Source organism: Phocoena phocoena, chromosome 12 (genome assembly GCF_963924675.1).
Source record: "Phocoena phocoena chromosome 12, mPhoPho1.1, whole genome shotgun sequence".
Classification (NCBI taxonomy): domain Eukaryota; kingdom Metazoa; phylum Chordata; class Mammalia; order Artiodactyla; family Phocoenidae; genus Phocoena; species Phocoena phocoena.
Genome location: NC_089230.1, coordinates 7,357,980 through 7,385,363, shown reverse-complemented (window position 1 = coordinate 7,385,363; position 27,384 = coordinate 7,357,980). Strand labels below are relative to the sequence as shown.

Sequence of the window (27,384 nt, the reverse complement as noted above, 5' to 3'; positions counted from 1 at the left end):
TATGGTTCCCAATATCTTTGCCAAATATTTTCTAAACGGGTGTGACAGTGTAAAATGTCACTAGAAAAAAAGCAGTGCACAGCAACCTTCTGAGTGTGTGGTGTCTAATAATTTTCAAATGTTGGCTAATGTGATGGGTGGACCTTGTCTTAATTTGTTTCCTAATTTACATTTCTTTTCCGATTAGGGCCAGTAAAGATTCTTTGGTGTGCTTGTTTTCCAAACTGCACTTCTTTCTTTGTGAGAAAAACTGCTTTTTTCTTACTTTGGCAAATGGAAATAGAACCCGTGCACGATCACAGGAAGAGATGATGTTTTCCAGACGGACACACCCAGGTACGTCTCAGCATTTTCACAAATAATCCAGTTTTCCAGTTTTGCAAGCCCAGCTTTCATGAGCTTTGCAAAATCTTTGCGTTGCCAGAGGGAAACAGCCAAGAAATAAGGTACTGCTTCTTCTCCAAAGACTTTTAATAAAATTGGAAAATTGTCTTGAGTTCAGAAAACTTACACTGGAGTTGACGGGAGCACCTAAGAGATCCACCATCTGGAAAGAAGAGGCGAGTCCCAGCCCTGGGCAGAGCCACCGAGGACGAAAGTCCTGACCACAGAAGCATGGGGTAGCGGATGCATTTTCTGAATTGGGTGGATATGCAGAGGGTGCGGCCTTCTCAAAAATTTTTGCTGAAAATTAATTTAACTGAGTGTCCTGCTCTTACATCTGCTTTCTGAGCAAGACAGATCCTGAGGCTAGGGACAGATCCACTGCTAGTTGACCAGACGCCTTCGCGGTCTGTGCAGAGGTGCTGCCATCGTGTGGCCACAGGAGAGATGGCGTTTCTGAGGGCCTGGGGCTGAGGGTGACCTAGGAACCTGATGGGGTGGTGGGGACGTCGAAGCAGGTCCCCGAAAACACCCAGCGATTGCTAATGAGGGGCTGACATGAATGACCCCCTCGACATCAACCCTTACCTTGCTTTGGAATACAGAAGTCAGGGAAAGTCTGGAGACTAAAGGGGAGAATTCTGACCTCACACGGAGAGGCTGATTGATCTGATGTCATTACTGACATATAGAAAATTGGTAAACAGACCTGACTCATGTTTTGTGACTCCTGACCCAATGAATACATTGAGAGTCATTTTCTCCAGTTAGACGTTCAGACGAGGCCTGGAGAGACAGGGGAACCCAGTGCAGGGTGATAAGTTAGAAAAGTGTGGGTGCTTGGTGAGACAGAAGAAACAGTGGATGGGCTTGCGGGGGTCTGGCAGGCCTGGGTTCCATCAGGGCTCAGCTACACACAGGTTATGTGGTACTTATTGATGACAGTGACAGTGGTGATGACGGGGAGGGTTGGGGGCCGACCATGACGGCGATGGTGATGATAATGATGGTCCTGAGATGGTGAGGGTGGTGGTGAGGACGGTGGTGGTGATGGCGGTGTCCATGGTGATGGTGGTGGTGATGGTGGTGGTGATGGCGGTGTCCATGGTGATGGCGGTGGTGATGGTGGTGGTGATGGCGGTGTCCATGGTGATGGTGGTGGTGATGGTGGTGGTGATGGCGGTGTCCATGGTGATGGTGGTGGTGATGATGGTGGTGATGGCGGTGTCCATGGTGATGGTGGTGGTGATGGTGGTGGTGATGGCGGTGTCCATGGTGATGGTGGTGGTGATGATGGTGGTGATGGCGGTGGTGGTCGTATAATAGGCACAGGAGCTGCTGAAATACCATCTCCAAAGCACTGAGCTCTTCATATGCACTATCTCAGTCCTCACAGTGACCTCATAGGGGAGCACAGATGAGGAAACCAAGGCTAACATGTAGAACGTAATTTGAAAACACGGATTTTATGGATGAGGGCTTAGATGCCAAATGGTACAAAGAGGTAAGGTGACTTGTCCCGTTCGCCCAGCTGGTGGCAGAACCAGAACTACTTTCCAGGGTTCCTGGCTCCCACTCTGGTGCTCCGACCAATGCTTCTGAGAAAGTGAGGCAGAGATCTAGGACATTCTTATAATGTTCCTAGGCCCGAGTCTGAAGGATATAATAATAATTTTTATTATAATATAATGCAGGGCATACTGCAAAGAGAAGATGGGATTCCCAAAATATAGTACCAGCTGCTGAGCCAGGATCCTGCAGAAACGTTTCCTCTCTCATCCTCACCCCGTCAACCAATACCAAATACCATCCTAGAATTGGGACCTTTCTTCCTTTCCCCTGCTGTCAGTCTGCCCTACCCCCAACAACGTCTCCACGCAGAGCCAGGCAAGTGGGTATTTGAGGAGACTAGTTTAACTATAAATTTTGTTGTTGATTTGCTCCGTGTTTGGGAACTCTGTGCGCTTAATTCACATGAACGACAATCTAACACCCTTAATTTGTAGCTTGTGTCAAAACCCTACTTACCTGGGGACACAATATTAACCTTGGATTTTTGGAGGTCAGAGTCTCAAGGAAACACTACCCTTCCCCTCATCCATGTCCCTCGATGACTGATTATAGAGACGGAGGCAGATGTCCAGACAAAGTCAGGAAGGGAGTGGACCTCACTCACTGATAGAAATCAGTACACATGCTCATTTTCCCATGTAGGTTGCAGGTCAGAACCAGTTCATCATGTGAGTCACAGAATTTACCTTACCTTGGGTTTCTCCCCAGCCAGTGATGTAACATACTGTCCGGTCCGCGACCACGTAATTCGGGGATGGCAGACAAGCTGGGATTACCTTTTCGGTGATGATGGCAGGGCTGAAAGGAAAACATCAAAAGTTACATTTGACTGCCCTGCTGGGAGACTTCTGCCATTCATCTGTTGGTCACAAGATCCCACCTGCCCCAGAGCCCCAGAACGCTCTGAGCTGGTATTTCTTCCTTGCTTCACTGACACAGCGTAATGTAGAAAACAACTTTTCATCCTCACATTTGCCTGTAGTATCTTATGAGTCAAAAAAAAAAAAAATAGAATAATTTGTTTCAAAGGCACCAGTTGTGGACAAGAAACTAGAGGTGGGAACAGAGATGACAATGGATGAAGTTAAGAGGGCTTCAGTCAGCAGGTAGACCATTCAGCTGAAGTACAATCACAGGGCTTTAATAATAACAAGTGCCTTGTGCCACTAGGAGCAAGCTGCCCCATCTTCGGGGTCCTCAGATTCCTCACCCATGAATGTTACAACACCATGGCTGGAAGAATCCAATATAATGCAAGATACCAAATCAAAGAGGATTAGAAGTAAGTCCCTTGCCTAAGCAAAGTAGTATTGTTTTCCACAAACTTTCACGTTGGAGTTCCAGAGAATCAAATATTAGAACTTTGACTTTTAGACTTGATTCTATTTTAGTAAGTTCAGGAGGAGAACCCATTGAAGGTGAGAAATGCCTGATTCTGATTAAGAACCATCATGGCCTTCAACTTTGAAGCAGACACACACTGTCAGAGCTACCAGAATAGATGGGCGTCTCACATGGAGTGGGGGCCGCGGTCATCACGGTATAGGTTCCCCTTGCGGAACGCCAATGCCTGAGACTCTTGGGGTTTGGGGAGCCTGGGGGTGGGTACCCGAAAGCTCAAGCGCATCAGTCTATCGGAGAACACATCCAGAACCCACGTTCACTAAATGACTTGCTCGAGGATCACAGCTTTCCTGATGGCCCCAGGGGACCATGGAGAAAAGCGAATCAGCTCCTTTTTTAGGCTAAGCCAAGAAGGCCCTTTCTTTCCTTTCCAGAGCGTCCAAATACCCCAGGGAGTCGCTCAGTTTACTGACCCAGAAAACTTGTGAAGTGTTTTCTGTCCAGACCCAGCGAGCCCCACTCAGACTCTTTACCCCTGGGCTGGCCACATCCTCGTCACCATCACCGTCGTCCCGCTGTCATCTGGAGCCCATCATGCATGGCCGATGGGCTCTGCATGCCTTGCTGACTGTCCCAAATGTGCCTATTCTCAAAATAGCAGTCTGTTTATTTAGCTGTCTCCCTTGTGACCTGTTTCCAAATACTGCTCACTTTAAATGACGTTAACAGATTTATCATTTTGTCAGACTTAAGAAAACACCATTTCAACAGGAAACATAAAACCAGAGATAGGAAGAAGGAGAATTTGCACTTGTGAATTTTGAGTGTGTGTGTCTGTTTACATCGCCTTTATAAAGTGCATCGAAATATACATAATCCCATTGGATTCCCCCAAATATATTATTACATTGAAAAGAGAGTGTCAACCTGGAATAATTGAATAATTCTCTGATTATGAATGTATATTAGCTGGCTGGGGAACATTAAGTGAGAGAGTTTGAGGGGTAACCTGTACCTCATGTTTCAACTCGCTCTTTTTCCGCAAGAGGAAACTGTGTCCTGGTGCCTTTGTCATGACCACGGCTAGTAAGAGGCAGGCGGGGCTGAGCCCAGGTTTTCTCACTTGAAGGTCAATGCCTGTCCCAATGCCCCATGCCTTTGGGGTCCTAGACGGGGCTGCCCACACACAACTCTGTTACGGCTCATAAACCCAGTGATGAGCAAATGTTCTCACTGCTCACAGGGTGAGAGTCACGGGCGAGCCAGTACCTGCTCAGCTTGAGCAAGGCGATGTCGGCCCGAGTGGGCTCCGGGAACAGCTTGGTCACTTGTATTTCCTGGACACTGTCTTCAATGGCGGTCTCTCGGTGTGCGCCCAGGATGACCTTGTATGATGCCGGCCCTGAGTAGCTAGAGAAGACAGCAACGTTAGGAACAAAATCTGGGCCAGCCCTTCATCGGGTACCCTTCTAAGCCACAAACACTGCGTCTTCTCCCCACTGGGCTACCTACCATCAGAGACCTCCGAGTGGCAAGAAACAAGTTCACGGTTTACCTGAACCTGGCTGTTAAGGAATGTTCTCGGGGCTGCTTTTGGCCTGACCACAGAGGAAGAATGACACCAACACTGAAGTTGGCGCAGGACAGATAGGGGTCTGTCTTCTTCGTTTCTCTCTAGGAACACCTCCTCCTCTCTCGTCCAATGGCCCTGGCAATTCTGCCTCAGGCCCTTCTCATCCATTCCCTGGTCCCCAGTGTCACTGCCATGAAAGGAAGGAGGGAAGGAAGGGGAGGGAACAGGGAAGGGGAGAGGGGAGGAGAAAAGGGTGAAGGAAAGGAGAGACGGGGAGGCGGAAGTCTTTAAGACGAGTGAGTCTTTGTGTCAGGGGTCCCCTAAACATACCTGTCCAGGCAGTGGGCAGCAGTCAACACCCACTCTGGGGATATTAAAGTGCCTCCACAGAAGTGGCTTCTAGAAGGAAATCTAGAAGGAAAATGTGCCAGGATTTTAGTTCAAACCTGATGATTTATTCTACAGAAAGCCCGGAAGTAGTGCTCACTCTGTTGTGATATCGCTGACATTCCCAAAGGACAAGGTGACCGGCCCGTCATCGGGATGGTGGGAGCTTTGAGCTGTGCTCCTGTGGTGGGTTCTCAAGAGGTCACTACACCACTCTGGAAGGTGGCTGGCGCGCAGGCGAGGCCCAGCAAAGCCATGCGACTCCAACAGGGGGTCCACGCCCATGGCTTTGACCCTTTGGCCCTGGACTCCAGCTCCCTGTCACTTCTTTTTGACAAGATCTATGCAAGACCCGACGAGTCATTCTTCAGGGAACCAAGTGGGATCCTGAGTAGCCGTGATTCACGGGCATTTGCTAATCTTACCTGAGAAAGCTCGCTCTGGGGGGAACGTCTCCTAAATCATTTACTTTATAGGACTGCGTAGACACGGGGTCACTCATAAAATCTGTGTGAGCCGCTCCGAAGCCCATCATAATGAAAGGGACACAAATAGTAAGTGAATGACCAGCAAGGCGATTATCAATCTGGAAATAGACCACAGCGCATCTTGGGAAAGAAGGAATATGAGATACGTGAAAGGTGAAGGCTCCGTATCTCAAGCAGTTACTAAATGATAAGACAAATAAAAGAAAAGCCAACTCAGCCGGGGAATGAAATAGACTATTTTCATTCATCGATAGCGTCTCACAAGCGGAAGGAAGACCGCGGAGCACAGCGATTGGGCGCATGTGCTCTGGTGCGACATCAAAAGCACATCAGCCTGTTTCCCGCGTGTGCTTCGAATGAGACGCCAAACGGGCTTATCAAAGGCGAGCACCACTGAAAGATAACCTGAACCTTCTGGGTCATGTCGGATGGGGACTGATCACTCTTAAATTACGTCGATCCTGAGCTACCCTTCACTGAAGGAGATGGCGTTTTGCAAATGGGTGAGCACCCTTTGATTAAATTCAGTAGTTCTCAAAACTGTGGAAGGAAGGAAGGAAAGAAAGACAGAAAAAAAAGAGAAGAGACTCTGTGTGATATATTATAGATAATTTAATCTTTACCCTCCCCCTCCAGGTGTCCCATTTCTAAAAATATCCCTTTCTCTTCGTTTGACAAAGTAACAGTGGGTATCTATCGAAACCCTCAAGGCATCTTCCACAGTTTTTTAGCACTATGGGAACTTAGTGTAAATTGCTACATTTATCAATTTTGATGAGAGCTGCCCAGATCAAAAAAAAAAAAAAGCTTCTAATTCTGACTATTTTCAAACTGAAGAACAAAGAAAAGAACATAACGAAAAAAGAAGCAGACTCACAGATATAGAGAACAAACTAGTGGTTACCAGTGGGGAGAGGGAAAGGAGGAGGGGCTATATAGGGAGGGGGAGTGAGAGGTTCAAACTGTTAGGTATAAAAGAGGCTACAAGAATATATTGTACTACAAGGGGAATATAGCCAATATTTTATAATAACTATAAATGGAGCAGAACCTTTAAAAACAGTGAGTCACTATATTTCACAGCTGTAACATATTTTACAGCAACTATCCCTCAACTAAAAAACATAGAAAAAGTTTTTTGTAGTTTTCCTTACTCCTTTGCAGAACTTAGAGGCAGGTACTGATACTGAGGGTATGTGGATTTAGTGTGAATGTAGAAAGGTTTTGCAAGGAGTACACAGGAGGATGGAATACACTGTTTCTGGACATGGTGTTACCTTTTTCGAAGGCTGACTTGCCAGGGCCAGGAGTGTGGGGTGGACACGCACCCACCTACAACCCTTCCGGGACACTTCTTCGGCTCTACCTGGGGCTTTCCACAATCAAATGAAGAGGAAGCTGTGGCACAAAGTGGGAAAAATTTGCATTTGAAGACGTGAGAGAGCAACTCGTGATAAATTCATGGCTCGTGGCCAAAGCACTGAATTTTTGACATCCCAAAGCCCAAACTAAATAGTAAAATCATAAACAACTTTTGGAATATTTTTTCTAAGTTTCAAGAGTGGTAGGGGACAACAACATTTCCTTCTCCTTTCAAGAAAATATAAGTACTTTTTTTTTTTTTTTTACTGCTTTCTTAAGGAAGTGATTAAATAAATTTGGAAGAATTAGGCATTAGAATGAGAGCTTTTTGGAGAGGAGCTTGACTGACACAAATTGTTATTCTGACTTGATGTGCTATATCTAGAGAGTGAATCATCGTCACCATCATCATCTGAACCATGTAAAGTTTACTGAAAACCATAATTGTCATCCCCATTGAAAGGCACTAAGAGTATTTTTAAAATGTGAATCTCTGTGTGTGCACGTATGTGTGCATGTGTTTGTGTGTGTGCACGCAAGTGTGCGTGTGTGTCTGTGTGTGTAGCAAGGATAACAGTCCTAAACTAAAATAATGCCTTCTCTCAGCCAGTTTCAGGATGGCTTTTCCAGGGAGCCTCCCAAGACTAACCCAATGCCACGGAGATGACTTCCGTTCGCTTGCCTTCCTCTCTATTCACTCTCCCACCTGCTTTCTCTCTCCACCTGGCCTGCAGGGTTCCTGGAGATTAGGGTTAATGCTCCATCTCTGGTTGGTGCCACTTACTAATGTCTAGAACAGTTCAGGGGCTACACAAGGTATTCATAAAGGGCTTCCCTACTGTCTGGAGCCCTTTAAGATCTTCAAAAACAGAAGCATAAATCATCGTTGATAATAACATTACAAGGAGAAATTTTTTGCTCTTAATCAACCAAGAGATTCTATCCTCTAGTGAATCTGGAATCTGAATTTTCCAAATACCTTTCCAATTGTCTTGGCCTATTCTGAGAATCTATATACAGAAGTTTTTTTTTTTTTTTTTAAAGAAGCATGCAATATAATGAAATCCTACTCTCTAACACTGACCTTAATTTCTCTTACTGTGTCTTACACAGGATAGACTTACAGAAATGGACTAAGAAAAGAATAACTACAGATATTATGGTACCCTGGTCTTAGTATTCAAAACAAAGCTGAAGTTCTATTTATTTTTAATTACTTATTATTTGTACTGTTAGTGTTGGTGGAATTGAAATGAGTTGTTAAAACCAATTAACAAAAATTTACAATTTAAAATAAATGAATATAAATAAATAAAATTATGTTTAAAATGGGCATCTTTCAATTTTTATTTTATTTTATTATTATTATTTTTTTGTGATACGCGGGCCTCTCACTGTTGTGGCCTCCCCCGTTGTGGAGCACAGGCTCCGGACGCGCAGGCTCAGCGGCCATGGCTCACGGGCCCAGCCGCTCCGCGGCACGTGGGATCTTCCCGGACCGGGGCACGAACCCGTGTCCCCTGCATCGGCAGGCGGACTCTCAACCACTGCGCCACCAGGGAAGCCTGCATCTTTCAATTTTTGAAGTTAATATTAAAGAGAAAAACAATACAATCCCTTGATAAAATTGAGAAGCAGAATACTGTGCTGAATAGATTATAGTTCTGGTTTCAAATTGTTTTACTTATGTGCAATTTGCATGGTGCCATTGTTTTAATAACACAGAATATTTACACAAATTTTTCAGGTGAGTTGCTTAAAGAAGCTTACGTGTAGCCTAAAAAGTTAATCAGCGTTACTTTTTCATTTTAAAGATATTTTCCATGGGAATTACAGACGATGTAAAGTTTGGAAATTTTAAAGAAAATTGCTATTAGGAAATTTCTCACTTACATAAAGGAAATCCAAAATCTCCCAGGAATAAGCAATAAAAATCTTTTTTAAAAAAACAGAGAAGGTGAAAATAACCTAAGAAAACAAAGTCATACTTCAAAGAGATTTCATATTCTGTAAAATCTGAATAAACTTATCGAAAGCCATACAAGCACACACACAGAAAGTACCCTTAACCGGGGATAGTCACCCTGTTAAGCACCGACCTGACATGTTGGAGGAACTGTGCTGAATTTACTCATTCAGCAAATATGTATTCAAATATGTATACGTAGTGCCTGGCATGCACTAGGCATTGCTCTAAGCACTAGAAAGAAGGACACAGCTGAGGTTTGTAATCTTTACCTTCTGACGGTGGGTACGTAAAAAGATGTTGCACTGGAAGATTCAACAGAGGCCCCAAGGATGCCCGGGGATGTGTAAGGTAAACCTCCATCTGCAGACATCAAGGCAAATAGCCTCTTCTACAATGCTGGTACTCTTACCCAAGTCAAGGATGGAAAAGAATCAGGTTCTTAAGACGGAAGAAAGAAGAAAGAATGGAGAGAGGGCTGTTCCAGCGGACTGTGAGGTCCCCGCTTCCTCAGGATGTGGGCACGCTATCAGACCACGTGGTCTGATCTTGAGACATATTTCCTGAAGGATACCCAGGCCTGCCTCACACTTGAGAAGCTGATAGCGTCTGGTGGTGACTGAGGGCTGCACCTGGGACGTTACTGTACTTCCCTTCAGTGGGAATCAGAGATGCGTGAATCCCAGGCACAGCTGTAGAGGCCGGGGCGGGACTGTCAAGCTATACAAGTTAAAGGCAATCGTGCCACATAGGCAGCCTGTCCAGGATAGCGAGGCCACGCGGTAAGAGGCAGTGGGGTACCAGAAAGCTTCAGGTTGGCAGGGAGGAGTGGAAAGGGAGGCGCTAACCCCACCAGGGGCTCTCAGATGGAGGGCCACCAAGAGAGCTTGTGCACAGCAAACACACACTGGAGAACGAGTGAGCTATAAATTCCCCAAGTCCAGAGAGCACAAGGACAGCAGCCAAGTAGAATCTTTCCTGTCACCCTGACCTCTCCCTCCTCCCCCTGCTCTACCCAGCAGTGGCCCAAAATCAAAGCCCGACAGTGTGGCTCCGGAGCTCTCAACCCCTTCCCCAAACTGCCTCCCAAACCATCTCCGGACGTGGACTTAAGTGGCTTTGCAGCAGCAACTTCTCTGCTCCGGCCTGTCCCCGCACGTGGCAGACACAAGCAGATGCAGTCAAACGGTGCAGAGGAGAAGTCCAGACTGGTTAGCGGGAACCAGGACAGATGGTGTTTGCAAAGATGGCTCAGCGGAAAGTAAGATAGGGTCCAAATCAAAGTGGCTTACATTGTTCTCCAGACCTATCTATGGATTTGTTACCTCTATCTATCTATCTATGGATTTGTTACCCCAGACTTTTCAGAACTAACGTCAACTCCCCTTTCCCTGATCCAAGCTTCTCACTCCCTAGAAAAGTCCTATGTATGGATTTGTTACCCCAAACTTTTCAGAACTAACTTCAACTCCCCTTTCGCTGATCCAAGCTTCTCACTCCCTAGAAAAGTCCCAGAGAAACGAGGAAAGAACCCGGCAAGCTTCCTCTAAGTTGTCTGACTAATGCATGGCTAACGCATGGTCATCTTAGGATAAAGAAAGCTGGGGCTTTGTAAAGAGCTGTGTTACTTTTCATTGAATTCTTAGGATGACAGTTTATAGGTTTACAATGTATGTTGTCTGTTTAGCAGTTTCCTGCGGTTTGTGCTTTCTTTCTTCTCAGCTGCTGAAAGAGAGAGTTTCCTATCTGGGTGACTCTAAGTTTGTGTTTCATGCCTCCCACCCCAGACACTGGAGAGTTCAGTGGAACTGTCTGGAGGCTGATTAGATCACCTCTGAAGTTGCTCTTTTGGAGAATTTTGCATTTATTTTGTTTACAGAGTCAGAGGAGGGGGCGGTGCCTAACAAAGGGGGCCACGAGTAGGACAGATTCAAGAGGCCCAGGATGAAAAGAGGGCTCCCAAGGAGAGGGGACCCTCTCTTGCCCAGAAGCGCTCAGCCCAAACTCTTGTCTTGCAGATCTAAGACCAGGTGATGCTGCATTTATTTAGAAGTCATTTCCTTCCAAAAAAGAAAGAAGCTTACCACAATGAGGGACATCACAGTAGTCAAAAAGTTTTCTTGGATTTGTCGTGTAGCACCAGGGACCATTGACATCACCATCAGGATTGCGGCAGTACTGGAAAAAGAGGCTGGCATATAGGGGGTGGCACACACCGGGGCGGGGGAGGGCAGAGAATGTCACGTGAGGCTGGCATATAGGGGGTGGCGCACACCGGGGCGGGAGAGGGCAGAGAATGTCACGTGAGGCTGGCATATAGGGGGTGGCGTACACCCGGGCGGGAGAGGGCAGAGAATGTCACGTGAGGCTGGCATATAGGGGGTGGCGCACACCCGGGCGGGAGAGGGCAGAGAATGTCACATGAGGCGCAGACACTGGTTTCACTGATGTCCTGAGAAGATGAAGGGTTAGTGCTCCTTTGGGGGGGAGGCAGGCAAAGCTATCACTTCAGGATGCGTGTCAAGCCTCTGACTCACAGAATGCCATCCGTCACTTCTCGTTCAAAAGGAGCTCCAGCCTTGAGGCCACTCCCCTGGGGAAGGGGTGAAGACCCTGAGGCGTCTTGAGGTAGAGGCTGTATAAAGGGGCCTCCCCACTCAGCAGCCTGTGTCCGTGGGGACCATAGGGACCCGGCAGTAAGGGACTGTAGACGTGGATGACTCGTCCTGTCCCTTTGCTCATGTCAGTCTTCTGCGTGATGGCGCTGTTTTGTTTGCTGTTTGCTGTGGCTTCAGGACTGCTTATTCCCCTGGCCTGGGCACCCTCTGTGGGTCAGCTGTGGAAAGACTGTGTCTTCCTTTTCCTTCCCTCTACACACCTATACCCCAGAGGAAACCACCCCAGAGAATGTGTGGGACTAGGAGAAATCCTAGTGGAGTCCTAATTACGCATCCAGTTTTCTTCTAGAAAAATCCAACTACAATGTCATGAAGGTCATCTTTGATCACTGGAAACCATAAATCAGTAACAAAAGCAGACAGGAAATGACACACATGGAAGTGATAAAGACAGGGAGGTTGGCTTGCCCGTGCTAACGCTCCCTCCCACGCTGAGGCTGGTTAGATCCTACGCTTGGTCCCCTGAAATCTCTCGCACATCTTCCTCTCCACCCCACACTGAAGCTCAGTCAGGCTGACTTTCTGTAACAGAGGGTCAATTCAGTCTGCAAAGACTTGTCAACAAAAGGCAAAATCGAGTCCAAATCAAAGTGGCTCTTACATTTTTCTCCAAACCTGCCCGTGGGTTTGTCTCTGGAGTGAAAATGTTGTGTTTGTGGGGCTCCTGGGCAGCCCACTCCTGGCAGGGGACACCGGCCACCGTGGTCGCCTTCTTGCCCCGGTATCCTTTACCAGTGCCGAACATGCAGTCTGTCGGGGAGAGAGAATGGTGGTCTCCTGTCATTACACAGAGCCGGGTGACAAGGAACAAACGCAGCAGTGCTAGGTTTCTCTCAGGACAGACTGTGGTCACATCCTTCAGAACGCAGGAGTGCTAAAGACGTCAGTGAGCTCTGCTGAATTTGACAAGTTACCAGAAACGCTATTGGCTCAGAAATGATCACGAGCTGAGATGCTAGACTGGGAGGTTTGGCCAGGACACTAAGATAATCAATTTTATAACAAGCTGAGTGGTGACACAGATGCCACCGTGAGCTGTTAGATGATTCTTGAACACCTCAACAAGGACGGAGAGAAAGAGTGCGGATTGAAAAGGATTTTATAAAAAATATTATTTTGGCCAGAGCTGTGCTGTGAGTTCCCACCTTCTGGGATGAAAGAGGTAATAAAGGGATGACGAGAGGCCCCTTCCCCAAACTCATCCCTCACCTCAAGCCTTGCCGTTGGGGGATTCGGCAGAACCCCTCAGAGAAATTGATGTGTGTTCCATAGGGGGACCCAGTGCCCAGTGCTCTGATGGCCACATGGAAAATCCACAAAGCAAAAGCTGGGCCAGCTGGCTTCCAGGCCAAGGAGCAGGGCTGGGCTAGGCGGCCTCCAGTGTTTTCCAGGGCCAGGGTGTGTGAGTTACTCGTGCACCAAGTGTGGGGCATCACGTGAGGCCATGCGAGGTCTTATCAGGAGGGATCCCCAGCTGGAGCACGGCACTCAGAGTCTCACCAAGAAAGAGTGGGGAGAGATGAGCTGGCCCTGTGTGTACAGCAGCTGTACAGGTGTACAGGTGTTCAGTCGGGAGCAGTAGGGGAGGTTTCTCCAGCATCCTGGAGGAGGCAAGTCCACCTCCGGAAGGAGAGGGGGGTCTCAACTAGAAACCAAGTTCTCATTTAATCATTCCTGTCTGATTTTGGATTATCTGAAAGTGGTCAGACAAGCCATGGGACCCCTGAGTTTTCATTCCGGGGCAGGGGGAGAATCAGCCCCCTCGGTTTCCTTACCCTGCAGCGGTACAGAGCACTTCCTGCCACCTGACAACCACAGGACCAGGGGCCAAGCACTTAGAGCGACACGCGGGCGAAGGGCCAGGGAAACAGAGAGGACTGTGATATCTTCATGTCTCCCACCTCAGATGATAACGACATTCTTATGCTCAGGCCCCGAAACCCTTGGAGCTGCATGTCCGCTTCGCCAGGTGTTTGTTGTAGCCCTCCTAACTCTGTACATTCAAAACCAAATCAGCCATTTCTATCCCTCCATGCAAAAGGCAGAGACTTGCTTTTCTAGAATGTCCCATCTCGGCCACCATCATCAACATGTCAGTCCACCCAGGCTCAAAATTGTAACCATCCCTCACAAGCAACTAGTTTTCAAATCCTAAAGAAACGCCCTACCCCATCATGCCAGCAAGAGCAGCTCTGTCTCCCCCAGGTGATACACTGAGGCTTCCTTCCATATCGCAGACTCAGCCAGCACTCCAGCTCCCTGTAACAATGACGCCTCTGCATCCCAAAGATTTTCCATCTCTTGTCATCCCGATACCCAACTATATAGATGTCTGGCCACAGACTTCTTACCTGCTTCAGAAGTATCCTGTATACTTGGAACCTGGGCAGCAGTTGGAGATTCTGTGACACGCTCTTGTGTTTCTGAGCATTTCTTCAGGTTACAGAACTCCCATCTGACGCTCGGGTCAGTGGTATAACACCAAGGGCTTTTATCAGCATCTGGATTTCTGCAGTAGTTCATTGTCAAGCCACTGTAAATTCCACAGCAGTAGAGGTCATGAGAGGTGAGCGAATCTTCAGGGCACCCCAGCACCCTCTGAATTTTGTTACAACAAAGTGACTGAGATATTTCCATTAAGGTACCAATTATTATTATAATGTCACAAGCACAGATAGTCCTCAACTTCTTACAAAGTGGGTAAGTTTTTAAAAATAGGTTATAGTTTTTATTTTAAAAAAATCAAGGGACTTCCCTGGTGGTGCAGCGGTTAAGAATCCGCCTGCCAATGCAGGGGACACGGGTTCGAGCCCTGGTCTGGGAAGATCCCACATGCCGTGGAGCAACTAAGCCCATGTGCCACAACTACTGAGACTGTGCTCTAGAGCCTGTGAGCCACAACTACTGAGCCCACGAGCCACAACTTCTGAGCCCACACACCACAACTACTGAAGCCCACACGCCTAGAGCCCGTGCTCTGCAACAAGAGGAGTGAGAAGTCCGCGCACCTCAAGGAACAGTAGCCCCTGCTCGATGCACTAGAGAAAGCCCGCCCGCAGCAGTGAAGAACCAATGCAGCCAAAAATAAAGAAAGAAATAAATTTGTTTAAAAAGAAATCAAAAGTAATATATGCTCCATATAAAAACAGATCATATATAAATGTATAACAGAAAGTATCAGAATATCTTCCTTTCCCTGGGAATGTTAAATACCTTCCCCAGGGATAACCAATATGGATTTTGAAGCATGTATTTTAGAGTTTTTTAAAGGCACATACAAATATATCTATATCTCTGGCTTTCTCTCTCTATGTGAGTACATAGGGCTACGTAAGTTGGAACCAAAACATACTTATCCAAGGCAGAAAAGACATACAAGATGATATTGATATTCCCAGGGCCCCTCTCTTATTCTATTTACCCATACTGTATTTTACGATGAAACAAAAACTCAGGACAGTAATATTACTGTAAATATCATAGGTAGATCGAGTGGGTTTGGGGATTGGAAGGCTTGTGGAAGCCTTCCTGGAAAACTAGCTCCCAGGCAGGATGAGGTTTCCCGAGGATGCTGCATTCTGGGGCATATGGGGAGGAACCCCAGACCCCTCTAGCTGGAGCCACTCGGAGACTGAGGGGAGGGGGCGTGACTAAAGGACAGTGGGATCAAATGGATGAAGGGAGACGTCTGGATAGACCACAGGGTCTGTGGGAGCTGAATCAGAAACAATTGGATAAGGACGTAGCAGACGAGCAGCCTGGGGCTCACTGGGCAACTTGGATCCCCAGGGCCACAACTTCACCCCAGCCTCTCAGAAGCCTCAGCCTTGGACACCCCTTTGCAGCTTAGACCCATGGCCTGAGGCTTATGAGATAGTTTGAAACGTATTATGGGAATCCAGCAACACTGTGTCTGTGGGTACTATAGACAAGTGACAGTCTCAAGCCCAGGCCCACAAATTGAGGAAGCCCGTTAGCAGGTTTCTGAGCCCTGGATGTGTTAAAAAGCTTGTCATGTGAAACAGACTCCTGCTCTTTTTTTTTTTTACATCTTTATTGGAGCATAACTGCTTTACAACGGTGTGTTAGTTTCTGCTTTATAACAAAGTGAATCAGTTGTACGTGTACGTATGTTCCCATATCTCTTCCCTCTTGCGTCTCCCTCCTTCCCACCCTCCCTATTCCACCCCTCCAGGCGGTCACAAAACACCGAGAGTCTGTCATACAGAGTGAAGTAAGTCAGAAAGAGAAAGACAAATACCGTATGCTAACACATATATATGGAATTTAAGGGAAAAAAAATGTCATGAAGAACCTAGGGGTAAGACAGCAATAAAGACACAGACCTACTAGAGAATGGACTTGAGGATATGGGGAGGGGGAAGGGTGAGCTGTGACAATGCGAGAGAGAGGCATGGACATATATACACTACCAAACGTAAGGTAGATAGCTAGTGGGAAGCAGCCGCATAGCACAGGGAGATCAGCTCGGTGCTTTGTGACCGCCCTTATTTTTTTAAGGTAGTTTGACGAGTTTTGATGAACACACATACCTGTATAGCTCACACTCCTAGTGCGATAGAGAACATTTCCATCAGCCCCAGAAACCTCCCTTGGGTCACTGCTCAATCAATCTCAGCTGCCCCCCAGACGCAAATACTATTGATTTCTTTCACCATAAATTAGTTTTGCCTTCTCTGGAACTTCCTATGAAAGGGCTCATACAAGTATGTACCTTTTACGTGTGGCTCCTCTCCTTAGGATACTGTTTATAAGCTTTATCCGTGCTATTTGAGAGTGTCAGTAGCTCGTTCCTTTTTATTTCTGAATAGTATTCCATGGTATGAATATCCCACCAACTGTTCATGTTCTTATTGATGGCCACTGAAGTGCTTTCCAGTTTGGGGCAATTTTATGAATAAAGCTGCTAAGAACTTCCTGGTAGATCTTTTGGGGGGCTTATGTTTCATTTCGCTTGGGTGAGCATTCACAAATAGAATTGCAGGTTTGTAGGCAGATGCACGTTTAACTTTATAAGAAAATGTTGGACTGGTGTCCAAAGTGGTCGCTCCATTTTACATCCCTACCAACATGTGTGAGGGCTGCAGCCGCTCCGCAGCCCGGGCACACTTCTTATTTTGTGGTTATAATTCTTATTTCTGTAATGGCTAAAATGTTGAACATTTTTTCAGGTGCTTATTGACCATTTGTATATCTTTCCCTGTGGAATGTCTATTAAAGTCTTTAGCCCCTTTTTCTTAGGTTGTTTGCCTTCTTACTAGTGTGTGGAAGGGATCTTTACACATTCTAGATACAAGCCGTTTGTCAGATATATGGATTGAGATTATTTTTCTCCCAGTCCCTGACTTGTCTATTTTCTTTTTTTTTTTTTTTTTCGCGGTACACGGGCCTCTCACTGTTGTGGCCTCTCCCGCTGCGGAGCACAGGCTCCGGACGCGCAGGCTCAGTGGCCATGGCTCACGGGCCCAGCCGCTCCGCGGCATGTGGGATCTTCCCGGACCGGGGCACGAACCCGTGTCCCCTGCATCGGCAGGCGGACTCTTGACCACTGCGCCACCAGGGAAGCCCTTGTCTATTTTCTTAACAATGACTTTTGATAAGCAAAGTTTTCATTTTATTAAAGTCCAAATTATAATTTTTTTATAATGTTTTCTGGGTCCTATCCAAAAATGGTCTGCCTTCCCCAAGGCTGTGAAAATAATCTCATATTTTTTTCCAGAAGCTTTAAATTTCAGCTTTAGTTTTAACCTTTCCTTTCAGGTCTAAGAGTTTTCTCAAGTGAATTTGACATGGCAGCTAGGAGTCAAGGTTTTGGGGTTTTTTTCCTTTACGGACACTCAGTTGTTCCAGAACAATTTGGGGGAAATTTTCCTCTTCCTATTGAATTGCTTCGCCAGGTATATTGAAAATCAACTGACCATACATGTTTGCGGGTCAGTTTCCAGACTTTCCCTTTTTCCATTTGTATATCTTTTTGCCAGTACCACTGATTCCTGAATTCCTCTGTGATTTCTTTTTTGACTCATGGGTTATTTAGAAATGTGTTCTTTAATTTCCAAATATTTGAGAATTTCCTAAACTTTTCATTATTTATATCTCATTTAATTCTGTTGGCTCAGAAGACACCTGTATATTATTTTAATCCTTTTAAATTTATTGGGACTTTTTCAAGGCCAAGCATATGATATACCTTGGTGAATGTTCCTTGTGCACTTGCATATGTATTCTAAAGTTGGGCATATGTTATGTTGGTTCATATTTTCCTCCAAAACTTCTGTATCTTCTCTGAATTTTTCATCTACTTGTCCTACTGTATTGTTTTGGGAGAATTTTTAACTATACAAGAGAGAAGTGAGAAAATCTCCAACTGTAATTGTGGACGCATCTATTTCTCTCTTTAGTTCTGTCAGTTTTTGCTTCATACATCTGAACCTCTGTTATTAGGGTCAACACATTTAGCATCGTTAACGCTTTTTACTTCAAAAATGGCCTTTTTATCTCTGGTATATTTCTTATCCTAAATTAATTTGTCTGTCTGGTGTTAAAAACCATTCTAGCTTTCTTTTGATTAGTGTTTTTTTTTTTACATCTTTATTGGAGTATAATTGCTTTACAATGATATGTTAGTTTCTGCTTTATAACAAAGTGAATCAGTTATACATATACATATGTTCCCATATCTCTTCCCTCTTGCGTCTCCCTCCCTCCCACCCTCCCTATCCCCCCTCCCCAGGTAGTCACAAAGCACCGAGCTGATCTCCCTGTGCTATGCGGCTGCTTCCCACTAGCTATCTATTTTACATTTGGTAGTGTATATATGTCCATGCCACTCTCTCACTTTGTCATGTGTTAGCATACGGTATTTGTTTTTCTCTTTCTGACTTACTTCACTCTGTATGACAGACTCTAGCTCCATCCACCTCACTACAAATAACTCAATTTCATTTCTTTTTATGGCTGATTAATATTCCATTGTATATATGTGACACATCTTCTTTATCCATTCATCCGATGATGGACACTTAGGTTGCTTCTATCTCCTGTCTATTGTAAATAGAGGTGCAATGAACATTTTGGTGCGTGATTCCTTTTTGAATTTTGGTTTTCTCAGGGTATATGCCCAGTAGTGGGGTTGCTGGGTCGTATGGTAGTGTTTCTATTGTATTAATTTTCCATATTTTGATTTTTAACTTATTTATGTCTTTATATTTAAAGAGCATGTATTGTAAAGAGACCATAACTGGGCTTTGGTTTTATTCAACTTGACAATCTCTGCCTTCTAATTGCATTGTTTCATCCTTTTTATATTTAATATACTTATTGATAGGGCTGGGTTTAAGTCTAACATCATTCTGTTTATGTTCTGTTTCTACCATGCCTTCTTTACTCTTTTTCTCTCCTTTTCTTCTTCCTTTTGGATTAATTGAATATCCTTATTATTATCTATTCCTCTGAGTTTTCATTTTCAGTGGTTACTCTAGGATTTACAATATCCCTCTCTAACTTACCACATTCAAACGTGTATTAATATTATACAGCATCATGCATAATGTAAGAAAATTAGAACAGTAATGTCTACTGTAATGTCATGTCATGTCATGTCATGTCATGTAATTGTAACAGTAATGTCTTCTGTATTGTCTACCTGATGGTAAAGACATCCAGTGATTTTTTCATTTAAGATATATATTTAATATATATATTTAGTTCTTAAATATATATATATTTAGTTCTGTCTTTTCCATTTGCCTCTTTTACAGTTTCCTTTCTCTTTAGCTTATCCATTTGATTCTTTTATGTTCCTATTTTTCTTTAAATCCTTAAACACAATTATAATATCTTTCAGAATTTTTTGTCTGCCAATTCCATCATTTCTATCATTTCTGAGTCTGTATTGACTGATTTTTCTCCTCATTATGGATCACATTTAATGATCTTTGCATGTCTAGTAATTTTAAAATTTCTGCCAGACATTGTAGATACCACATTACTGAGTGGCTTGATTTTGTTATTTTCCTCTCAAGAGTGTTGACTTTTCTTCTGGCGGACAGTTAGTTTACTTGGAGATCATTTTGTTTATTTTAGGATTGCTTTAAAGCTTTGCTAGGGTGTTTTTCTAGAGTAACCTTTATTCCAGGAATACACTAATCCTACCCCTAAAGTGTGACTTTTCTGGATTCCTTACTGAATGCCCAAGGTGTCCCATGAAGTCTCTCCTCTCTGGCTAGTAAGAATCTCAACTCTGCAAACACAGAATCTCCTAGTGCTGTGTGAGTTCTATAATCTCCGTTTATCTCCCTGTTCCCTGGTAGTTGTTCTTCGTCCCACTCACATTGTGGAATCTCTCCCTGTGCGTTTGCAGCTTTATATCCAGCCAGAGACTTCAGGAGAACTCTACACATATTTCTGGAGCTCCTTCTCTGCACAGATCCTTCCTCATGATTACCCAGCCTACTAAATCCAAGCTGCCTCACTAATCCCCACTCCAAGCTCTGTGTCCTCAGTTTAGCAAGACTGTTGTGGTCTGCTTTGGTTCCACCTCCTTGAACTGCAGTCCAGGAAGTATCTCCAGGAAGAAAACCAGGGTACTTGTAAATTTATTCTAATTTATTTTCTTTTCTGAAAAGTCTGTCCTGTGCTGCCTGTTGTCCGTCATGTGAAAACAGTTTCTCCATAAGTTTTACAGCCATTTATCGCAGAAAAGCTGGTCTGACCAGACCTAGCTTTCGTCCATCTGTATGTCCATTTTGCCTCTCAGTATCTGTATACTTTCTGACTCAAATCTGCCTTCTTGCTTTTGCTCCTAATGTTCTGGTAACTCGTATCCCTTTAGACCACGAGTGCTCAGGACCCAATGTACCTATACAGGTCAGGTGGAAAATACTTATATTTATCACCCGGTGGTGATAAGTATTTATATTTATTACTCAATGACAAACACAAAACCCATTCAGGAGTTGGAGGATGAAATGATAAAGTTCCATAGTTGAAAGACCACACTGATCTTTGGCAGGTGCTGTGGAATGATGCTATTTCTAAGCTCTTGATCATTTGTTCTTCTGAGCTTTTTACTACTATGACCTCAGCCCCTCTTTATCTCCCACCCTGCTTCTGCAAAACTACTTAGGAAAGATAGCCAACCTCTAGCTTCTCTTCTTTCCGAAATTTTGCTCTAAAGCAAAAGCTGCCTGAGATATTTTGTCTCATAGTCTGGAGCCAAAGGAAATTTGGTCCTAAGACGTTTGTTTAAAGCATGGCCCTTTTAACAGGAATTTAAGTTGGCTGTTGCTCCTCTAAGGGTTAAAAATCAAAGACGTACGCATTTGGGTAGTTTCCTGGGGTCTTCTGGTGCCGGTGTGGTAACATCGATGACCAAGATTGACATTTCCTTCCTGTGATAGTAGTGGATGATGTCCCTCGATAACTCTGCCCATTACCCTGGTAGCAGTCCTGGGCTACAGGAGTTTGTTCAGGTGGTACTGAAATTGAAATAGAAGAAATCAGTAAATAATGACTAAAACAGAGAAATATGTGAAATAATTTATTAAACAAACAGAATAGTCATCTCTGGGAATTAACACTCTTCTCTTTTTACATATTGGCAGGCAGATGGCCATGCAAAGAAAACAATAGATCCATAACATTCTAAAACTTTAAGGACCTAACTTTTTGGTAAATATTTAATTTAAAACTCAGAAAAAAATAAGTAGGGCAGAGTGCTTATAGCTGGGCATCGCACTCATGTGCAAGCTCTCTTCTATGGATCTCCACTGGGAGATCATGGGAACAACTGGGCAGGTCTCCAGAAAGAGACACATTCACTGGTGTAGGCTGCCGGTGATGACGGGGTGACAGTGAGGAAGACATGAAAACCTTGTGCATTCCCCAAGACTCTTTGCTTATACAAAGCCAAAACCTCAAGCTGCTGGGGAGTGGGGCAGGAAATGGTCCTGCACCCAGGACCAAGGCAAAGATCCACTGCCTCTCGGGGAGGTGTAGGGCGAAAATCTTATTACCCTGGAGGAGGGGCAGAAAATTCTCTTGTGCCAGGATACTTCACCAACACACAACAGAAGTCTGCTACTCTTCCACCCAAGACTCACCCCACATACAAGTTAGAGTTTAGCTCCATGGGAAGAAGGGGCAAGAATACTGAAAAACATTACCTTCAAAGCCCAGGTGCACAGAGTATATCTAAGGCTGAGGGTAAACCAGGAAGAGAGAGAACGCCTACCTCCACCAAAATCTTAGCAGTGAGTAACAAGAAACAGTAGTCTATCACAAGGGTCAGGTTAGAAGTGTGGCATGACCCACGTCTGTGGTGCAGGCATGCAGTGATTGCTAACAATTGAGAAGGGATTAGGAATGCTGAGAAGACTCTTCAGCACCCCAGACCCTACTCTAAGCACAAAGTGATTGCACCCCATCACTGCAGGGATTTGAAACCTGTGGTTCACTTAAGGTAAAAGCAGCAACAAGGAAACTCAAATTCCTTTTATCTGTTAATTGTATCAATTCAATTATCCACATAACATACTGATAAAAGAAGAAGGGTGCCCATTTCAAAGTGTAAAGAATATTTGCTTCAAGAGTTATTGTTCCTCTACATATATATCCAGCATTTGATTAAAAATTACATGACACACCAAAAAAAAAAAAAAGGGAAAAAAAAGCTACTGTTGAGTGATAATCAACAGTGCCAGACTCAGTGATGACTCAGAGCCAGACAGAGATGTGGACACTATCTGATTGAGATTATAAGGTAACTGTGATGAATATGTTGAAGGATCTTGTAGTACCATACTACAATATGCATGGATAGGTGAAGAATTTCAGCAGAGGTGGAAACTCTTTTTTTTTTTTTAAAAAAAAGAAGAATAAAATGCAAACACTAGAAATAAAAACCATGTTATCAGAGATGAAAAATTCCTTCAATGGGCTGATCAAGAGATTAAACACAACTGAGGAAAGAATCAGTGAACTTGAAAATAGATTGATAAATATTAAACTGACATACAAAGAGAAAGAGAAAAAAACAGTGGGGGGGAAAAAAGTAGAACAAGCATATAAGAGGTATGAGGCAATATGAAATGGTCTAATATTTGGGTGATTGAAGTCCTAAAAAGGAAAACAGAGAGAGAGAGAGAGAGCAGGGGAAAGAAATATTTGAGCAGTAATGGCTGAGAATTTTACAAAACTAGTGAAAACCAGCAATCAGCAAACACCAGAAGCTCAGAGAACTTCAAGCAGGATAAATACCATAAATAAATAAGTAAGAAAACAGACAGACTCACTTAGATACACCGTAATCAACTGCTGAAAACTGAAGATGAGAGAAAGTCTTAAAGGCAACCAGAGAAAGAAGAAATATTAGATACAGAGGAACACAGATAAGATTTCCATCAGAAACTACTCATAACAGAAGATAATATAGCAACATCTTTAAAGTGGTAAAAGGGGAAAACAATTGTCCACCCAGAATTCTATACCCAACAAAAATTATTTTTTTAAGTTGAAGGCAATATAAAGACTCTTTCTGACGTACAAATGCTGAAAGACTTCATCATCAACAGACTTGTATTACAAGAAATGGTAACGGTTAAGTTTTTTACAGGAAGAACATGACATCAGATGGAAATTGGAGAACCAACAAAAAGAAACGAAGCATAGCAGAAATGGTAGACATAAATAAATGAAAGTAAATATAAAAGATTTTTTAAATTTATAATTGCTTTAAAACATGACTGTTCAGGGCAAAAATAGTATCAATTTACTGTGAGATTTCTAACATAATAGAAGAAAACTCTTTGAGAACAATAGCACAATATTTTGGGAGGGAGGAAATAGTACAATGTTGTAAGGTTCTTACATTAGACATCAAGTAAAATAATATTATTCATAGGTGGAATATGATAAGTTAATGATGTATATTGTAAACATTAAAAAATACTAAAATCAGTGGTAATGAGGCAATACAAAATACTCAATTAATGCAAAGGCAGAGAAAGATGAAAAAAGGAACAAAATTCACATAGGACAAGTAGAAATAACTAATTTGATGGTAGATTTAAATCCAACCAGGTTAACAATTACATTAAAGGCAAACAGTCTAAACATCTCAATTAAAAGACTGAGGGAAAAAAAAGTTATATCGGGCTTCCCTGGTGGCGCAGTGGTTGAGAGTCCGCCTGCCGATGCAGGGGACGCGGGTTTGTGCCCCGGTCCGGGAAGATCCCACATGCCGCGGAGCGGCTGGGCCCGAGAGCCATGGCTGCTGAGCCTGCGTGTCCGGAGCCTGTGCTCCGCAACAGGAGAGGCCACAGCAGTGAGAGGCCCGCGTACCGCAAAAAAAAAAAAAAAAAAAAAAAAAAAGATATATCATCCAAATGCTAGTAAAAATAGAGCTCTTATGGCTGTATTCATTTCAGCAAAAGTAGACTTTAGAACAAGGACTATTTCTAGAGATAAGGAGAGATATTACATAATGATAAAGGGGTCATTTCTTCAAAAAGGCAACAATCCTAAGTGTGTCTGTGCCTGACACAGAGCTCCGGAATATGTAAAGCAAACACAAAACTGAAACGAACAGCTGAAGCTGGAAATGCCACCATTCATTTCTCAGTAAGCAATAGCACAGGAGACAGAAAATTAGTAAGGATTCAGAAGAGCTACACAATACTAACCAACTTGACCTAACTGGCTTTTGTAGAACCCTCTACCCAACAATAGCAGAAGCCAGACTCTGCATGTGAAACAGTCACCAAGAGGACCTCATTCTGAACCACGAAACAAGCGTCAACACATTGAAAAGAAACGAAATCATAAGGCATGTTCTCTGACCACAACACAATGAAACTGTAAACAAAGCCACTGTATATTGTGCTGCTGCTGGAGTAGAAAAATACAGAGTGCGCTGGAGCTCTCAGTAAGCTCTCATCGCCCTTGCTTACCTGGGGCATCCAAATGTTCCGTGGATAATGGAGAGGACTCACAGGACGGTATCGTGCAGTATTCCCACCTCACTTCACTGTTGGTTGTATAGCACCATGGACCTGTTTCTCCATCGGGGTTACGACAATAGTTTTCTTCCAAATTTCTGAAAAAGAAGCGACTGTGAGTTTGGTTTTCCAAAAAGGCTAAAGATATAGCGAAGTGCACACATGCTTGTTAATAGTGATGTTGGCTATGTATCCAGCTAATTCTCTAGAATTATACAAACTCAATAATGGGTGGGAACTTAAGCAGAGCAGGATTCCAGAGAATTATGGCACAGATGCTTCTCTTGGGTGAATGATTGAAATCTATTCCTTGGCTATGTCTAATGGAGCAAAATAGGTCTTTTCCTACAGCTCTGGGCACTGTGCTGTATGCTGGAAACACAATGGGTATTTTCTACACTGCTTTGCCTCCGAAAGCGTATATCGTAGCCCTGGAATTTAAATGTTCTCAAGCCTTACTGTACGTTTAGTACAAATGTCAAAATGTTGCTGAAACCCGCTCCGAGGTTACTGATTTAGTGGATCTACGATAGGGTCCAAGAATTTGCGTTTCTGACAAATTTCCTGATAATGCTGATGCCGCTGGCCTGGGAAACCACATTTTGAGAACAAGTGTTCTAGGAAAATCAGCGCTAAATTTCACTTCCCTTGCATGTGACTTGGCCAGTTTTCATTCCCAAATGCTGTAAGCCTAGGTCTCTATTGTCACTGACACCAAGGCAAAGTCAATGGGATTTCACTTTCCATCCAGCTGACCGGGAAGAGACCGGAGCAGACTTACCTGCAGGGAAAGTTTTCTGGGGTCCTGTTGTGCTTGTGGGGTGTCTGCTCACCCCAGCGTTGACAGGTGTGCCCAGATACGGTGACAGCCACTGTCCCTCTATAGTTTTCGCCTCTTCCCTTCAGACACTGATATGTTGGCCCGGAAGATGGTGGCGGTGTTGCTTAAATGGGAAAAATACATGACAATGAATGTTTTTTAAGTAAAGGATTCACAGATGGATATTATGGGGGAATGGATGGATGCAGGGAGCGTCAGCCTGTCTTCTTTTCCACTCATCCTCCCAGATATTGGCATTTGAAAGTTTTTTATCGTTTTTCAGAAGAAGTTGATGTGGTAGAATCGATGTTTCCAAGACCATCCCATGAGGAACTCCTCCAGGGGCAAGACCCTTGGAGTAGATGCTTCTTTCTATATTCTGTTTTCTCTATATCCTCAGCTCATCACACAAGGTAAGGCTCAACATGTGTCACATCCCACCCCAAATCTGCACGTGTACCAACAATCCAACTTCCTTTACGAAAAATAAATTATTCATTAAGTAAACATAACTGGATGACCCCCAATATTCCGCAAAGCCAAACAACAGACAGAGTCCATGGGAAGAAAGAAAATAGTGTCTCCAAGGAAAAGGGTATGCAGTGAGAAGTCAAGAAATTCTTAAGACACACTGCCATATATAAAACAGGTAAATAAAAATTTACTGTATAGCACATGGAACTATATTCAATATCTTGTAATAAACTATAATGGAAAAGAATCGGGTGAAAAAGAATATATATATGTATATATATATAAAACCAAATCACTTTGCTGTACACCCAAAACTAACACAATATTGTAAATCAACTATACTTCAATTAAAAAAAAAAGTCTCAAGAAAAAAAAGAAGATGACAGAAAGAGAAACTGCTGCTCGTGAGGAAGGAGGGCACCGAGGCACCTCAGCGTCCCGAAGGATGACCTTCAGAGCGAAGAACAGGAAGCCGGCCCTCACGGCCTGCTAAGTCCTTCTTAACGGTCTCAGATGCCCTTGTTCAGTGCCTTGCTTCAAATTCTCATAGAAGGAAAATATTATAAAATTGTTTTCTCCAACTCATTCCTGCGAGGTCTACCATTTCATCTTCTCTCCCGACCTCTCTTCTCCTGTTGCTCCCTCCCAAGCTGAACATACTGAAAAACTGGACATCCAGAGACACCTCTTTGCTTATAGTTGAAAAGAACTCTGGTTGATAATGAAATCCATGTACCAGAAGGCATGGGTCTGATTTGCCTTTAGCGCTAGAGAACCATAAGGGTCAGAGATGGCTCCCAAAAGCCTACATTCATCTGTACTCAAAACAGGCAGAAGTCTATGTTACGGGACCAAAAAAACCCCATAGTAACTAGATACTCTGATCAATTACCTACAGTAACCAATAAATTGTTCTAAAAGAGTAATCACATCCCACGGAATTTATAGGGCAATTTTCAGGCACGGCACTCTTGTTACCAAGAGAGGGACAGGTGAAGATCCATGAGGACTGGGTATGAGCATACTTACTACATCTCGGGATGTCACAGAATTCCCAGCGTTTGTTAGGATCGGTGGTGAAACACCATGGGCGGGGCTCCCCATCGGGGTTACGACAGTAATTCCTCTTCAGATTCTTGTTTGGAAATCTGAATGTGCAAGAAAGATTTCAACAGCACTGAACATTTACATCCACGGATGAGAATCATTTCAAATGAGCAAATATTGAGCACCTGCTGTGTGCTAGGCACAGCGAGGCACCCAAGGAGGTGACTGGATGCAGGTTATCCTCAGTGTGATGCCAATCTCATAAGGTTA

General features: G+C 44.0%; 1 protein-coding gene across 6 annotated transcripts in view; it reads right to left on the bottom strand.

The window, feature by feature from the left end:
- The window catches only part of PLG (plasminogen), a 44,028-nt gene that overhangs the window by 1,963 nt on the left and 14,681 nt on the right, over positions 1-27,384 (bottom strand). The window contains exons 7-18 of one of the 6 annotated variants that reach the window (XM_065888536.1): positions 27,097-27,215; positions 25,555-25,717; positions 24,726-24,871; positions 23,001-23,006; positions 21,095-21,254; positions 14,106-14,287; positions 12,356-12,504; positions 11,161-11,254; positions 7,026-7,146; positions 5,204-5,284; positions 4,570-4,710; positions 2,648-2,754 (exon numbers count right to left, since the gene is read on the bottom strand). In XM_065888536.1, the coding sequence (XP_065744608.1) occupies positions 2,648-2,754; positions 4,570-4,710; positions 5,204-5,284; positions 7,026-7,146; positions 11,161-11,254; positions 12,356-12,504; positions 14,106-14,287; positions 21,095-21,254; positions 23,001-23,006; positions 24,726-24,871; positions 25,555-25,717; positions 27,097-27,215 (1,469 nt within the window). Of the gene's footprint in view, positions 1-2,647; positions 2,755-4,569; positions 4,711-4,800; positions 4,805-5,199; positions 5,285-7,025; positions 7,147-11,160; positions 11,255-12,355; positions 12,505-14,105; positions 14,288-21,094; positions 21,255-23,000; positions 23,007-24,725; positions 24,872-25,554; positions 25,718-27,096; positions 27,216-27,384 lie in introns of all 6 variants that reach the window. The other 5 variants (XM_065888537.1, XM_065888541.1, XM_065888538.1 and 2 more) reach the window with 5 other exon arrangements.